The sequence below is a fragment of the Numida meleagris genome, chromosome 9 (genome assembly GCF_002078875.1).
Source record: "Numida meleagris isolate 19003 breed g44 Domestic line chromosome 9, NumMel1.0, whole genome shotgun sequence".
Classification (NCBI taxonomy): Eukaryota; Metazoa; Chordata; class Aves; order Galliformes; family Numididae; genus Numida; species Numida meleagris.
In genome coordinates, this window is record NC_034417.1 from 3,293,207 (window position 1) to 3,309,717 (window position 16,511).

The 16,511-nt window shown below is 36.5% G+C and overlaps 1 protein-coding gene across 8 annotated transcripts in view; it reads left to right on the forward strand.

Annotated features, from left to right (window-relative positions):
* HERC1 (HECT and RLD domain containing E3 ubiquitin protein ligase family member 1) overlaps positions 1-16,511 on the forward strand; it is a 114,251-nt gene that overhangs the window by 92,395 nt on the left and 5,345 nt on the right. For all 8 annotated transcript variants that reach the window (XM_021407801.1, XM_021407800.1, XM_021407802.1 and 5 more), the window contains exons 53-72: positions 648-775; positions 1,844-2,035; positions 3,212-3,342; positions 4,214-4,413; positions 4,905-5,019; positions 5,553-5,699; positions 6,242-6,343; positions 7,492-7,665; positions 7,961-8,254; positions 9,083-9,148; positions 9,251-9,376; positions 9,907-10,045; positions 10,507-10,688; positions 11,506-11,661; positions 12,162-12,284; positions 12,874-12,976; positions 13,643-13,812; positions 15,465-15,603; positions 15,790-15,959; positions 16,303-16,472. In XM_021407801.1, coding sequence (XP_021263476.1) covers positions 648-775; positions 1,844-2,035; positions 3,212-3,342; positions 4,214-4,413; positions 4,905-5,019; positions 5,553-5,699; positions 6,242-6,343; positions 7,492-7,665; positions 7,961-8,254; positions 9,083-9,148; positions 9,251-9,376; positions 9,907-10,045; positions 10,507-10,688; positions 11,506-11,661; positions 12,162-12,284; positions 12,874-12,976; positions 13,643-13,812; positions 15,465-15,603; positions 15,790-15,959; positions 16,303-16,472 — 3,027 coding nt within the window. The remainder of the gene's footprint in view (positions 1-647; positions 776-1,843; positions 2,036-3,211; positions 3,343-4,213; positions 4,414-4,904; positions 5,020-5,552; positions 5,700-6,241; positions 6,344-7,491; positions 7,666-7,960; positions 8,255-9,082; positions 9,149-9,250; positions 9,377-9,906; positions 10,046-10,506; positions 10,689-11,505; positions 11,662-12,161; positions 12,285-12,873; positions 12,977-13,642; positions 13,813-15,464; positions 15,604-15,789; positions 15,960-16,302; positions 16,473-16,511) is intronic.

Genomic DNA, 16,511 nt, shown 5'->3' on the forward strand with positions numbered 1-16,511 from the left:
TTAAAACTGAAAACAGAACTTGGGTATCATGCTGATAAGAGTCAGTATAAGGAGATCATGTTAAAACTGTTTAAAATATTCATAATCATTTGTTATGAGGTGAAATTATTAAAATAATTACTCTAAAGGGCTGTCATACATGAGAGGGGAAAAAAAAAATGAAATATTAATTCAGAGGATTCCAGTGAACAGTTTTAATCTATAACATGATAATTATGAGTGTAGTGGTTTCAATCAAGTGTAGAAAAAAAAGACTTTGTGACTTCTGGGCTTCCTTCTGGGAAGGACTTCTCTATCATTTGGATGTGTCCAAAAAAGAAGGAAGTAAAAGATGAAAATCTGATTCCTTAGTACTTCTTATGTGAGTTAACTCAGGGGAATAAAGAAACAGTAGTGAACTAGAAGATTGTTTCACGATTATTTTTTAGAAGTTTTTAAATTTTGTTTGATGCTGCTCATTTTGTAATTTGGAGTTGTTATAAATAGAATGTAGGGCTACGAGCAGAAAAGAATACATTTATTGTGGAAATCTACAATGATGGCAGAAAGACTTTGGATTTCAATTTCAATATTTCATGAATTCTCTGTTTTCCTGTCTGCATAAAGGAAGAGCCCTTTTTGAATTATGTTATTCTGTACTGTTACAGAGATGGTGATTCTGAAGAAAGTCTGGGGTCACCTAGTGACCTTAGTTTGTCTCTTATCTGTTGGAGCATCAGTGGCAAGTATCTGGCTGGAGCTACAGAAAAGATGGTGAACATATGGCAAGTCAATGGTATGTTCTGACTACCTGTGAACATTTTACAGTAAAATGTATTTCTAAATAAAGCTGCTAAGTTACTGAATATTTGTTTACAAAAGTATCTTGAAGGTCTTTTTCAACCTGAGCAATTCTGTGATTCTATGATTTGTGTGTGCTGTCCAGTTTAAATGTCTACCATTTTCCATAATATCTTGTCAATCTATTCAATTAGATAAAGGCACTAACCACAAGTTGATGCATGTCTTAAAATTAACTGGATAGAAAGCTGGGTACCTCAAACAAGTTCTTGTTGTCTCCGATGTTTAGGTTTGAGACTCGATTACTTCTGGTGATTTTTGTTTGCAAATATTGGTATTTTCCTGTAGTCCAAAAGACTTACCTTCTTCAAAAGGCAGGGAGAATGCCCAAATCCACTGAAACTGAATCCAAATCCACTGAAACAGATGCAGGGATGGCTGATGACAGTGTCCAATGAGATGGAAAACCTTTTGAGAGTAAAATGTGTGAGCTTGGTTTATTTAGTTGAACAAAAGAGTCTGGGAGGAGTAAGATTATAAATTGATACATTAGGAAGGTAAACACTAGGAGAAACCTGTGGAGCAAAAGCAGCTGTGTGAGCTAATGGATATTATTGACACAAGAAGAAATGGAAATAAATAGGCTGTGAATAACTGCAAGAAAGATTCTGGTATTAAAATGTTTATGATATCAAATAGTTTCTAAGGAGGAGTGACAACTGGGAAAGAAATACTGTAAGATGTGTTAGATAAATTTGTGGATTTGCATTGTGATAGGGATGACTGATCCTGATCCAGAAGTGCCCTTCTTAATTCGCTGATTCATTGAACATTGACATTTGTTAGCTACGTTTTGTGTACATTAGTGGTCCGCTGCTTTATAGTTTCATAACTTAAGTGAATCTGTAGTATGTTCTAGCTCTAGACTATAGAGTCTTCTGATATTTTCCCGTGGAAGATATTTCTGTTGTGTCGTTTTCTTTATGAAGATGAAATAATTTTAAAAATTATTTGAAGTATCAAATTTAATTAAATAATTTTAAATCTTTTTGGATGTTCCTAGGAGGAAAAGGATTATTAGATCTTCAGCCTCACTGGGTATCTGCACTAGCTTGGCCAGAAGAAGGGCCAGCTGCAGCGTGGAAAGGAGAATTATTATTAATTGGTCGTATGGATGGATCTCTTGGACTTATTGAAGTTGTGGATATTTCAACCATGCACCGGGTAGAACTGGAACACTGCTACAGGAAGGATGGTAGGTGACTGTATCAATATTTAAGTAGAGATTAAAATCGGTAGTGCCCTAGTCAAATCTTGGGATTCCTTGCCATAAAAAAAAAGCAGTATAGATAGTTTACTCTGAAAGTAATGCCTTCCATAGAAACTACAATAGACACAAAGAATATCATAAGGCTATTTGATAGAGCAAATTCTCAGCTACAAAGCGCTCTTTTTCAGCATAGTCACCACCATTAGCTATGCATTTTCACCAGAAATGAACAAGAGCCTGCATGCTGCACTCATAAAAATCTGCACAAGTGGAGGTGACCCACTATTGCCACTGCCAAAACTCACCACCCCACTATGCTGGCATCCACTGGTCTCTGTAAATGTTCAGCAATTGTCAACAAATGTCAGTGGGCGCCATTTTTTCTCCATGGAGGAATTCAGTTCCACCCCTTTGCTTCATCTGCACTTCCATGTTAGATGCCATTCTGTCAGACTGCCTCTCTGCTGCCGTCTGTCACAGGGTACCAAAATGTAATGGGATATTGACAAGAAGATTCAACCTCTAATGCCATACCACCACCATTTGTCTCTGACGTCATGGGCTAACATAGAATAGGAGGCATTACTTTTGGAGCAGCCTTCCTATATGGAATGGTTGGCAGGGGTTATAATATTTGCATTAATCTTGCTCTAAATTGCCACGTTGGCTATCTGACTTAAAAGAATTAAGAAGACACAGATTTTTTGCAGTGTCTCTTTTGTCTACAGATGGTTTGTGGACAGCATTCTGTGGTTTTCCATAATGCTTCTTCAAGAAACATGCAGGTTTTTTTTGGCATAATCAGTGGAGGCAGTATGTACTAACAAAGGCTGAAGTTCCTTTCAGTGGTTTCTTAGAAGCAGCCCAGTGCAGTTGTTTTCCCTACCGCAGTTCTTTTCCTTATGTCAAGAATGTATATATCCAAGTATTTTAATAAGAATGAAAAAAATATTCCAAAATGATCTCAACAGCTGTGATTACAGTGGCATTCACTTTTCTCTTAAGATACAAATTCTAGAAAATTTTCAGACAAAAATGTCAAGTAACTTGAGGGGGAAGTTGTTATGCACTTAATATTTTATGCAGTCACGCTGTCAAAACCTTTTGGCAGGAGCGACTTTCGGTTTGGTTTAACTAAGTTTTGTGTTGTCTGCTACATAGTTTCCGTCACATGCCTTGCGTGGTTCAGTGAAGATAAACCATTTGCAGTTGGCTATTCCGATGGGAAATTGCTAATAGGAACAAAGGAACCACTTGAAAAAGGAGAAATCATTCTAGTTGATGCACACAAGGTAGAGTTAGTAATTTTAAAATTAATCTATAATTTCTGCAGGTAAGGATCTCTTTAAGCTATTTTCTGTATTTGAAAGCTATTTGTAAAGTCAAGTGCAGATTGTCTATTTCTGACATACTGAACACAGTAAAGTTTAGAAGAACAGTCCACCAAATTTAAATTTAAAAAAAGGAGTAAGAGTTATAGTCTTTTTGTTATTAGAGGTCACAAAGTATGTGTAGATAGAGCATTGGAAGTGTATTAAGGGTATATTTGGGTTTAAAAAGAATTGATTTATAGCAGCACTCGTTACACATTTTGATTTTGGTCTTTCACATGTTTTTGTAGAGCTTAAATTGCCATGCAAAGCAAGAATCTTTTTCTGAATATGCATCCACAAAGGTTTTGATCCTTTGCTTTAGCGTATGGTAATAAAAAGTCACTACTGATTTGACTAACGAGTTGTTAGGCTAAGAGGAGAATTGCCAGAGTGGAAGTTTAATAAAAGCATCTTGAGTGCTTCCATGAATTGGTCTTGGTATTTGAAGTGTAGTAGTCACAGAAATGGGCATGCTGTGATAGTAAAACTCTACTTTACTATTGTGCTATGGCCTGTTCTTTCATATGTCAGCCTCATCTGGCCCTTTACCTAATACACCTATGAAGCCAGTGCCATTAAGATAATACTGCAGTTACTCAGTGCGAGAATTCTGAGGATATCATGAATTCATATTTTCATGTCGTTCTCTCTACTTGTTAAAATTTATTTGAGAATAAAATGCTCTTTATTATCAATAATTAAATATTGCATTAGCTCTGGCAATTGAATTTTTTCTGTTCCTACTGTGTTACTTCATATCAACTCTTTTTTTTTTTTTTTTAATTAATAGGATACAATTGTTAGTATGAAGTGGGATCCAACTGGTAAGATTCTCCTGACATGTGCCAAAGAAGAAATGGTGAAACTCTGGGCGTACATGGGAGGGTCTTGGAGACGTCTGCATTCACTGCCCCATCCAGCTTTTGTGAATGGCATTGCCTGGTGTGGTCTTCCAGGGAAAGGTCCCAAGTTACAGCTTTTGCTAGCTACGTATGTCATGTTTTTGTTTGTTTTAGCTTTATTGTATTTTTTTTCTTACTGGTCGTTAATGTCAAGAGCAGAGTAAAGTTTGTGTTTTTTCAGATAACATTTACACAGTAAACCTGTTTCCATGAGAACTCTAAAGCACCAGAATGAAAATGAAAAGCATGGCTCTGGTCATGTTACCAACTGTTCTCTACACTGTAAGACCTGTGCATGGCAAACCTGTGCTTGAAAAAGATACTTTTTTTTTTTTTTTTTTTGAGAATATGCTGTTAGTAAAAATTGAAAAGGTACAGGGTGAGGAGTGGATGGATAGGGAGTGGAACGGAAGGAATGCGTTTAACCTTTGGTTACATGTCTTTCCACTTTAGATGAATTGATCAATGTAGTTTTATAGGAAGGTAGAGATGTCTGATATTTTTAAGACATTCTGTTAGTTAATATTTTGTATTAATACCTTCACTCTGTTTTTTCTGATTTATCCTGACTTCTTTTAGAGGATGCCACAATGGCTTGGTGTGTGTCTGGACTGTTCCCCAGGACACAGCAGTCACAATGCAAACCAGCTCAGCATACTCAGAAGGATGGTGGGACCAAGAAACAAGTGCCCAGGTAGGAGGAGCAGACATAGTGTTTAAGAAATTCTCTTTGCTTGTTCTGAAACTGGGGAGGAGGTGATGAGAACAAGTTACTCAAATCTCAAATTTCCTGAGAGAAAATATTTTTCTGAAAAGAAGTGTTTATGTTGCATTTGTGTGTGCGTAAGTATTTTCAGAACAGGAACTGAAAAATCACAGATTGAGGTGAATTTTGCTTCACCAAATATTATATTCTGAATTATTTCTATTTTTTTCTAAGTTGCTAAATTTATAGTAAAATCCAGTAGGAGTTTAACATTGTTTCTAAATAAAATTAAGTGAACATAAATTCTACCTATGTTATGTCAGGTTGTAATGCAGCTTTTAATGTTGATGGCATTTTGTATGTGGAGAAAAGATGATAATGTGACAAGAATAATTTTAGACTTTATTATCTTATGGAAATCACTGTATCTCTACAAATGTTCAGTATTTATTACAGAATATCAAAGTTAAATTTCTCTGTGTGAAGTTCACATTGTTCCATAACTACAAAATAATTTTCAGGATGGATACAGGAAAGCAGTTGAAGCCAAGTGTGTATTTCAACTGAGAGGACATATTACCCCTGTTCGGACTGTTGCGTTCAGTCCTGATGGACTGGCATTAGTGTCTGGTGGACTTGGTGGTCTCATGAATATTTGGTCTTTACGGGTAAGGTCATCTTAGAGGTAGCACAATTACTTTTTTAGTGTAACTATCTCCAACGGTCGAGGCATCAGACTTTTCATTTTTTTTCTGGGGTGTTACAAACATGAAAGAAAATGTTGTATAAAATAATGATAAAATGTTATGCTTAATAAAATATAAATTTAAATTACACTTAACTGTTAAGTATTTTATAGATTATGGTTCTATGGTTTATTCAGTTTTTAGTCTTAGTCGTAGTATGAGTTAGGCATTGCAGAAGCAGCCACTCCCTTGTTAGAGGTGGGAACAGCATTGGTTTACTACAAGAACTTTTCCAAGAATCATACAGTGTTTCTTACTGAACAATTCAGGATCATTTCTTATATTATCTCCTTAGAATGATGGAAGTGCTGCATAGTTTTTTGCTTTTAGCATAGACATTTCAGTTTTTAAGAAATTATTTAACAGCTTGAAGAATGTTATCCCTTAGGAATGTGCTTTGTATGTATTTAAACAGAAAAGTAGCTGTAAAAGCAGCACCCTGACACGAACACTTCTTTCCTTAGGATGGCTCAGTGCTGCAGAGTGTTGTGATAGGTTCTGGAGCTATTCAGACTGCTGTATGGATACCTGAAGTTGGAGTAGCTGCATGCTGTAACAGATCAAAGGTGATACTGTGTGTTAAAGTAATCCTACAGTTGCTTGTGTAATTAAGAATTATCTTATTAAAAGACAATTCTGTTTGTATTTTTGGAGGGGTGAGGGGGAAGAACTATGCAGACGGGGCCTATCTCTGTTTATTGGCTTGCATTATATAAGTGTACTTGTGTACAAAGCAGCTTGAGTAACTGAGGGTCTGTACAACTGGTGTATTTTCAAGATACATTGTTTTGACTTTCAACTACCACTTGAGCCTAAAAAGATTTTTTTTTTAAATTATTTGTTTTAAACGTCTCATGTTGAATTTTGGGTGGTGAAGGAGGTGGGAATACTTCTGAATTGGTGGTTACAAAGGACTCTACACACTGCTTACATAAGCATTTCTGTTTATTGGCAGCCACTGTATATGGCCCACAGGAACAGGATAAAGACTTTTTTTATTTATGCAGCATGAAGAATTTTTTTTTCTCCCAACAAATAAGATACCTCAGTAATGTAATTTAATCTAAACCAGCCTCAAAGTCAGAATTTTTTTTAAGGAACAGCAAAATTTATTTCAATGTTTACTTTGTCAAGATCTGCTGGTATCTGAACAGAAGTTTCATAGGTGGCAGTGTGGCAATATTTACAAGCCTGCACGAGTCCCCCACTTCCTCACATGATTAAAAAACAAAAGGCAAACAGCAGCTGGTTGTTCCAGAAGACAACTTTTTTGTGAATAAAGATGAACACGGCACAAGTTATGGCTCCTGTTAGTAGAGCTGTGCTGTATTTGGTTCTAAGTATTTGGAAATTCTTTGAAAGTCTTTCCTGAATTCAACCCTGATGTTGAAAATTATATTACAAGACAAACCCTTAACTGTATTTATGCTGTCCACAGAAATTAGCTCTGCTTGTTAATACCTGTTTTCATTCTTCCTTGGAATGATAATCATAATGCTGCCTTGAGAATGTGGCAGTAACAGATGAAGAATTGACAACATGGGGAGAGCTACTCCATAATGTTTTTCAGCAGACTGTTAATCAACAGAGATAATACAAATATTTTCTGTCCTCTTTGGAAACTAAGATAGTTGGTGGTTAATCAGTGCAGCTGAATAATCCCTATTTCATGAGTTTTTTATTTTTAACGTGTCTCGTGTCTGCTGTTACACAGGATGTGTTGGTAGTGAACTGTACATCAGAGTGGATATCTTCCAATCACATCCTTGCAACGTGTAGGACTGCACTGAAACAGCAAGGAGTTCTAGGATTAAATATGGCTCCTTGCATGCGAGCTTTCTTGGAACGTTTGCCAATAATGCTTCAGGAACAGTATGCTTATGAAAAGGTAAGAGCTAATGAGAACACTGGAAATTCCTGTTTCTCGAGGTCACTTTTGTGGTGGTCTGGTTGCAGTCTTCCAGGACTGAGACCCTCCAAAAATTTCCTATATCTCATCTGTAAACATCTTTCAATATTCTCTAAACTAGCAATCTCCGAGTTTGAGAATATTTAATTTTTTAGAAAGACTTTGATTAAGTATGGAAGAAAGTATTTGTCTGTAGGACTAGCTTCCAAATTGATGATTTTATATTCCTAACTTCGCATGTGTGATTTCTCTTTCCCATTCCCCTCACCTTTAGCCCCATGTTGTTTGTGGAGACCAGCTTGTTCACAGTCCTTATATGCAGTGCTTGGCATCACTCGCTGTGGGCCTCCACCTAGATCAGCTGTTGTGCAATCCCCCAGTACCACCTCATCACCAGAACTGCCTGCCTGATCCTTCAACCTGGAGTCCCACAGAATGGGCCTGGCTAGAATGTTTCTCAACTACCATAAAAGCTGCTGAAGCCCTGGCGAAAGGAGCACAGTTCCCAGAATCCTTTACTGTTCCAGACCTGGAACCTGTTCCAGAGGATGAACTTACTCTCCTAATGGTGAAATGTGCTATATTCATAAAATTATAGAGTGCCTTGGGTTGGGAGGGACCTTAAAGATCATCCAGTTCCAACCCTCTGCCGTGGGCTGGGTTGCCACTAACTAAATCACGGTGCCCAGGGTCCTGTCCAGCCTGGCCTCAAGAAGGAAGCATGTTGGTGTTGTACATGTGGTTTGATGCAGTTAACATCTCTGAACTGGAAATTTCTATAATGTATGTTTATATAGGCATATATATTTATATACATAAGCACCAGCAATAAATGTAAGTTCATTTTTTAGTAATCTAGTACAGAATATACTGCAAAGTGCAAATCAATTGCATATTGGAAAAAAAACCGCAGTAATCATCTTAAGTTACAGAAGCAAGAAATAGCACACTGTACTAATTTTGGAGTAACTTCTTGGCACATTCCTACACCGAATTATTTTAGTGATGTCAATTGTCTTTGACTTCTTATTTTGGCTGACGTATCTTAATGTTGGATCAATAAATTACTATCAGCAATCTTATAAAATCTTCAGAGAACGTGCTTCAAAAAGCTTTAAAAAAGATGATTTCATCATGAATTTTATTTGATTTTGTTTATATTTTGATTATGAGCCATGAATAACAGTGTCACTGGGAGGCGTAGTAAGGAAGTAGGCTTTGTCTACATACAAAAATCAAATCTTTGAGTTTGCTCACGTTCACTCTTACCTTTGTATTTTTCTAGAATACTCTGAATGTCCATATTGTTTTTAGTTAATAAGGGAATAAGTATTACATAGCAACAAAATAATGTGCATCTCTTGAACTGAATTCGACTGTGCTTTTTGTTGCATAGGATAACAGTAAATGGATCAATGGTATGGATGAACAGATAATGTCCTGGGCAACATCAAGGCCAGAGGTTAGTAAAATGGAAATTTATTTATTTTCATTTATTTACTTTGCTGTAATAAGCTTTTGGAAGTACTCTTTTTCTAAAGCATTCTCTCCTGCTGCACCATAGGATTGGCACTTAGGAGGCAAATGTGACGTGTATCTGTGGGGAGCAGGAAGACATGGACAGTTAGCAGAAGCCGGTAGAAATGTCATGGTGCCAGTGGCAGCACCTTCATTCTCTCAGGCTCAGCAGGTGATCACCTAAAGATAGCTACATTTTTTTATTATTATTGATTTATACCTTGCATTGTTCGAATGTCAAAATCTCTCTGTGTATGTGTTCTGTTTGTTTGAATTTACTATTAAGTACGCTCAAAACATGTATTTTCTAGCATAATTAATCATTTGTTTTGTTTTCTGAGATAAAATTGACATTCAGGTTAGAAACATCAAGACTAAATATACTTCAGGTAGGAGCATATTAAATTTTCTCTCACTGGAAGAAGGCTTGCTGAAACCAGTTGCAAGTTTCAGTGAAGGAATGTGTGTTATGATCTAATTAGGTAATCAAAGTCCATTAAACATGCTGTAAGTGATGTTTTATGTTAATAGGATTGTCATCAAGGTATTTGCAGTGTGACTAAAGAGTCTGCGGTCTTGATAGAATCACAGAGGAAAATAATGGTTGAAAATATAAGATGATACATTGTAATTGTAATACAGATTGCTACATCTAAAACAAAAAAAAAAAACCCATAACTCCTGTGTATTTTTCTTGCCTAGGTTGTTTGTGGTCAGAATTGTACTTTTGTCATTCAAGCTAATGGCACAGTTTTGGCTTGTGGAGAAGGGAGCTATGGGCGACTGGGACAAGGAAATTCGGATGATCTTCATGTGTTAACAGTCATTTCAGCACTGCAAGGTAAAACTGTTTTGAAAAGATTAAATTGATTGGTAGCGAACATCATTTTGATAGTTAATGTAATTATTTGTGTTGATGCTATTTTCACAGATTGACGTTAAAATATTGTAATCGTTAATTGAAAATTGGACAAATAAACTAGATGCTTATTTCTTATTATGTACGTAGTAACATATTAAAATTCTGTAATTTTAAGATGGCTCTGGGGAAAAACCTTTGGTTAAGATAGGAATATTTAATTTCAAAACTAACGACTGGTCAAAAGCACAGGTTGTACGTGAGAAGTTGCAGAGTTTCTTCAAAATAATACTATCAGGAAATTGCTGTAATAAGAAAAGTGTATTCCTGGTTGATGCCTTTGCCCAGACTTAATTTCTACCCCTTGGGGCACTTGGATAAGTGCATATTAGGACTTCATTTTTATTTACTGCAAACATTGTTTTCTCTATTTTCTTTAACAGGCTTTGTTGTAACGCAGCTGGTGACCTCTTGTGGATCTGATGGACATTCCATGGCTTTAACTGAAAGTGGGGAAGTCTTTAGCTGGGGAGATGGAGATTATGGCAAACTAGGACATGGGAACAGCGACAGACAGCGCAGGCCTAGACAGATAGAGGCTCTGCAAGGAGAAGAAGTGGTGCAGGTTCCACAGCATATTTTTTTCCTCTTACAAACTGTAAATACAGTAACTTACTGCTTATGAATACTGCCTTCAGGTAAATGGTACAGTTAGTGATAGAGATGTTCCAGAACCACTGTCAGTCTTGCCAATTTCAATTCATATACTGAAGGAAAACAGGCAACTTTTGACTTCTCTCTGAGCATTATGAAGCAAGTTCGTAATTCCCAGTTGAAAATAGTTAATATCGCAAGGTTCATTGCTGCTGTGATGTTACTTGACACTTGTTACTTGAGAAGTCTAAAAATTGGAAAGAGCCTGTGAAAAAGGGATGATCTGAAGACTGTCAAAATACAGGCACAGTTCAGAACTTTCCCTCGATCTTTGTCAGATAACGTTGTTCTTTAAAACGAGTCCCCTGTCTACCTTCTCTGTACTAAGTATGCTTCATAGCAGTACAGAAGATACCTGGCTTTGACTGAAGGTTTCTGTATCAAAACCAGCATTCTTTCATGCTATTTAGTAGAATTAGCGCTTGGCAAGCAACCTGCTTCCAGAAAACAGTATTTGGTTTTAAAAGAAGAAAAAAAAAATGAACAATAAATATACCTGAAGGCCTTTGTCCACACAGTTATGCATGTGTTCTTCCTGTCCTTCTCCTAACATTACTGTGACAATGAAGAAGAGGTAGATTGTTGAAGTAATTCATGCTGTAGTACCTGTGCTTTATGACTTTATAATGTGAATATATAAGATGAAAAAGTTATTGCATAGTTCTATGTGTAATAGTTTACTCCTAAAATACAAAATGCATGTGAAAATTATATTTGTTTTACTTCAGATGTCATGTGGCTTCAAACACTCAGCTGTGGTGACAGCAGATGGCAAACTTTTCACGTTTGGAAATGGTGATTATGGTCGATTAGGGCTTGGTAATACTTCCAATAAGAAACTTCCAGAAAGAGTCACAGCACTGGAGGGTTACCAGATTGGACAGGTATGGTTTATCTAAAACTGTCAACGTATCTTCGTTTAAAGCTGATATTTTCAATGTATTTCAGTGTTCTATTTTTATGTTTGGGATTGTACCTTGGTTGTGATGGCATAATTTGAAAAAGTGTATTTTTTTCTGATATCTTTCCAGACTTTTGAGCCTCTTTTGGCAAAACTGTTTTTGTTTTTTTAAAAAAAACATTGTAACATTTTGATAATTAGCCATTAAGTATGATTTCATAATACATTTTATATTCTTAGGCAATGAGCATGCTTAGCATAAAACTATTCTTTGGAGCAGGAGTGGAAGCTAATACCTAAAATACAATCAAGCAGAAAAGTACCCTATTGTCTTCAAAATGCTGTAAGAAGCAGTAGAATTTTCAGTGTCCTGAAAGGGATAATTATTTTTTTAAAACACAGTTTTTCTTTTCTAAGAGGTATTCGGGTTGTTTAAGTTAGTAGTGGCAAAAACTGTGGTAATAACATTTTCCTCTGAACCAGGTGGCCTGTGGACTCAATCATACCGTGGCTGTGTCAACTGATGGCTCAATGGTTTGGGCTTTTGGAGATGGAGATTATGGTAAACTTGGTTTGGGAAATTCCACTGCAAAATCCTCACCGCAGGTTAGAATTCATAGGGAAAAGTATTCTTTGCAAGAATTTTCACTGTTACTAAATATATTACACAGCATTCAGAGTGTATTTTTCAGAATTTAAGTTACTAATTTTATATACTATACCGTTCTAATAAAATCTACCATAAATAATTCTGATAGTATGTTATATAAGCATGACACTTTAAAGAATTTCATGTAAATGGTATTCAACCTAATGTCAGCGATAATACAAATAGTGAAAATCTTAGGGTTAGCTCAAAGGAGAGAGTTCTTTATTTTGGTATTTATGGGTAAGCTTGTTTACATACTCATCCACTTCCTCTCATGCCACCTCTCACCAATTCCCAATAAATAAAAGGTATTTTGAATTGTTGTGCATAGAATAAGATGTTAGTTCTGTCAGAGGTACAGAGAAGACAGTGTGTCAGTTTTTGTATTCATTTACAGATACTAGTTAGAGTTATGCTACAAAGTGTGCATTGAGGGAATTATTAAAATTCTTCTTGGAAACAGAAGTTACAGATGAAATTCATGTTTATTTTCTTTTTATATCTTCATAATGCCATAGTTCTTTGTCCTCTCATTTACCCCCTTAGAAAGTGGATATTCTCTGTGGAATTGGCATAAAGAAAGTTGCCTGTGGAACACAGTTTTCTGTTGCGTTGACAAAAGATGGTCATGTGTATACTTTTGGACAAGGTAGGATAATCTAACATTTGGACTTTTGCACCTATATATTGAAAATGAAAATGAAGGACATTAGCATGCGTTTGTAAGAGTGACCTTATGCGAATCTTGGAATTTCAAGATGCAGTATTAACATAGCCACAGATCTACATATAGGCCTAAAATCCAGTTTTATCTCACAATAGCCTCACGATATAGGTTTCAAAGAGTGTTTAATTTAGTTTTTGACAAGTGTTTCCGTAACATTTCATTGAATTTCGTATGTCTAAAGCCATTGTGTTACTTGAACGTTTGCTTTGCCTAATAGAGCCTGTACCTGCACAAGCTGTTAAGAATCAGGACAGGGAAATTGCCAGCATCACTGAATTAAACATGTTTTCTCTTTTCAAGTCAATTAATTCAAGTGTGTTACAAAATCACATGTTTTGATCTAGATGTCTTGTTTTAATAGATCTTGATCTTGTTTCGGTTTTAAAGTGCAAATAACTTTAGCAATATCAGTAAGCACAAGCAGTGCTTTGTAGGAAATGTACACTAGATTTCTCCACAACAATTTGCACTAATGTCCCAGTTCTGAGAGTATTTGGAGTTGCTTTTTGTCCCTCCCCGACTTCTGCCTGCAAGGAAAATGAACTTTTGATGATCTTTACATATATAGACGTTTCCTTGCCGTTTCAGATCGCCTTATTGGTTTGCCAGAAGGCCGAGCTCGAAATCACAACAGACCCCAACAAGTCCCAGTACTGTCAGGAGTCTTCATTGAAGACATAGCAGTAGGAGCAGAGCATACACTAGCTTTATCATCAACAGGGGATGTATATGCTTGGGGGAGCAACTCTGAAGGGCAGGTATGTACTGTTTCCTGTTTATTTCTAACTTCATTATACTTTATAGATGTGGTTGGAATATCTTCTGGTGGAAAATCAAGTTGTTTTTTTTTTTGTCCTTTTCCTTTCCATTCTCCACAATTTTCTTTTTAATTTCCTGTGCACTTACATGGCAGCCGGTTGGGAAAGCACTGAGAACATTTTATCTAAATGCATACTTGTCAAAATGTTTCTTGAAAGAAGACAAAACTTTACTGATTCATGACCAACAATCAATGTTTTTAAATATTAAAAAAGAATTATGGTGGGTGGCAATCAGATGTATGAACTTTTTATCTACTTTTCTTAAAGAAAAGATTAATTTTATAGAGTCATTTTCACGCGAAGAAAATAGTAAATATTAAACACTCTTTTTCCTTTGGGATGCTGATTTTATCACTGCCCTTGAAAGTCCATTCTCTTCTCGCACCCAATGTATAACTCAAATTTTTTGAAAGGATTTCAGATTTTGACAGTTTTGTATGCTGCCAGTGTAAGACCGAGTCTCTTGATGTTTTGACTCTGGAAGTTTCAAGAATGTTGGGCAAAGTTAGTGCTGCCGCATTTCAGGGTTGAATTTTTGAGAATGGTTTGAGCGAATTGTTTAGAATAATTTTTGAAAGGAACCTTTGTCTATTTTTATAATCATGCGTTTGTTAAATTTTTGGAAGAGAAAAACTTAGTGTAAAAAAAAAAACAAACTTGATTCTGAAAGCTTATTTTGTATACTTTCCCTTGGAATGGAAAAAGTTTGTTTTATATGTTGTAGAAATAATTTTGTATACTCTTAAGGTACAAAGTTATTACTTTTACAATAGGAAATGCAAAACTATTGGGAAAAAATCAGAAGATTTTCAGTAGAATTTCTTTTTATGCTGATTGTTTTTTCAAACACTTCAAAGATTCATAGAATGGCTTGGGTTGGAAGGGACCTCAAGGATCATCAAACTCCAACCCCCCTGCCATAGGCAGGGCTGCCAACGTTCACATCTAATACTAGATCAGGCTGTCCAAGGCCCCATCCAACCCGGCCTTGAACACCTCCAGGGACGGGGCATCCACAACCTCTCTGGGCAGCCTGTTCCAGCACCTCACCACTCTCTTGGTGAAGAACTTCCCCCTGACATCCAACCTAAATCTTCCCTCCTTCAACTTAAAACCGTTTCCCCTTGTCCTGCCATTATCTACCCTTGTAAAGAGTTGCAGGAGTGCAACACTTCACCCTTGGAAACACTTGCAAGAATGTACCTGCTAGAGCAGAAGTGTTACTTAAATTGCATAGAAGAGGTGTGAGCTGCGTTGAATCTGTATGAGAAGGATTGTGCAATATAGATGCCTCAGCAGCATAGATTAATTTCTCAGTGTACAAATGATCTTTCAGAAAATCTCAAGCTGTTCTCAGGTCTCTTTGCCCCCTAGATTTCCTACTGTCATTAAGCGTGGACATAATATTCTATCCAAAATGAAAGGGAAATGCAGGCGTAATAAAAGATCTACAAGGAAAATGTTTTTAAGCCAGTATATGGTGCAGAACAAATGGTAAAAATATCTACATCTTTGCTTGAGAGTGTTTTAGAAGCAGTTTCACAGTTGTTGATTCTTATTTGTGTCTTACAACTGTTATAATTTGTCAGCTTGGACTTGGCCATACTAACCATGTCAGAGAACCAACCCTAATAACAGTCCTGCAAGGAAAGAATATTCGACAAATTTCAGCAGGACGTTGCCACAGTGCTGCCTGGACAGCACCCCCGGTTCCACCCAGAGCTCCAGGTAAAGAACCGAGATGGTCTGTGTGGTCATTTGAATTAGTCTTTGTGTTTCATGAGGGATGAGTGTAACAAGAACTTTGGAATGTTTGGCACAAATTTGTTCCGGTTTACATCCATTCAGGTTTTCAAATTACCTTAGTGTCTCAGTTTTGCTTTATGAAGTAATGTTTTCTGTCTTGTGCGGTAGGTGTATCCGTGCCTTTACAGCTTGGCTTACCTGATGCCATCCCACCGCAGTATGGGGCACTGAAGGAAGTGAGCATTCATACAGTAAGAGCAAGGCTCAGACTGCTGTACCATTTCTCTGACCTCATGTACTCTTCATGGAGATTACTTAACCTCAGTCCCAATAACCAGGTAAAATTCCATTTAAAAAAATGTATTTTAGCTCTCTTGTGTTGTGCCATGTCACTAGCAAGTTTCTCACCAGGCCTCATTAGTAGGGTCTGTAAGTTGTTTTTTTTTCCTAGTAAATATATAAATTTGGATTAAGCCAGGCTTTGTCCAAGTACCATTATGTATTTTCAGTTATGTTAATATGCCAGTTTTCAAAAAGTTACTATCCTCAAAGCTGTAAAAAAGAACTGCCTACCTTCTTTGTGAAATATTGAAGTGCTAGTGATTAATTATGAAGGTTTTATTCCGTAATTGAGTTAATGACCTTTATTAATATGGTTGTTTTCATACTGCTTTGTTACAGAACAGTACATCTCATTACAATGCTGGAACATGGGGTATAGTTCAAGGACAGCTAAGACCCTTGCTAGCACCACGAGTGTACACGCTCCCTATGGTACGCTCTATAGGAAAGACCATGGTTCAGGGGAAAAACTATGGTCCTCAGATTACTGTAAAAAGAATATCAACCAGGTCAGTATCATTTTCACAGGCAATGTATTAGATACCAAA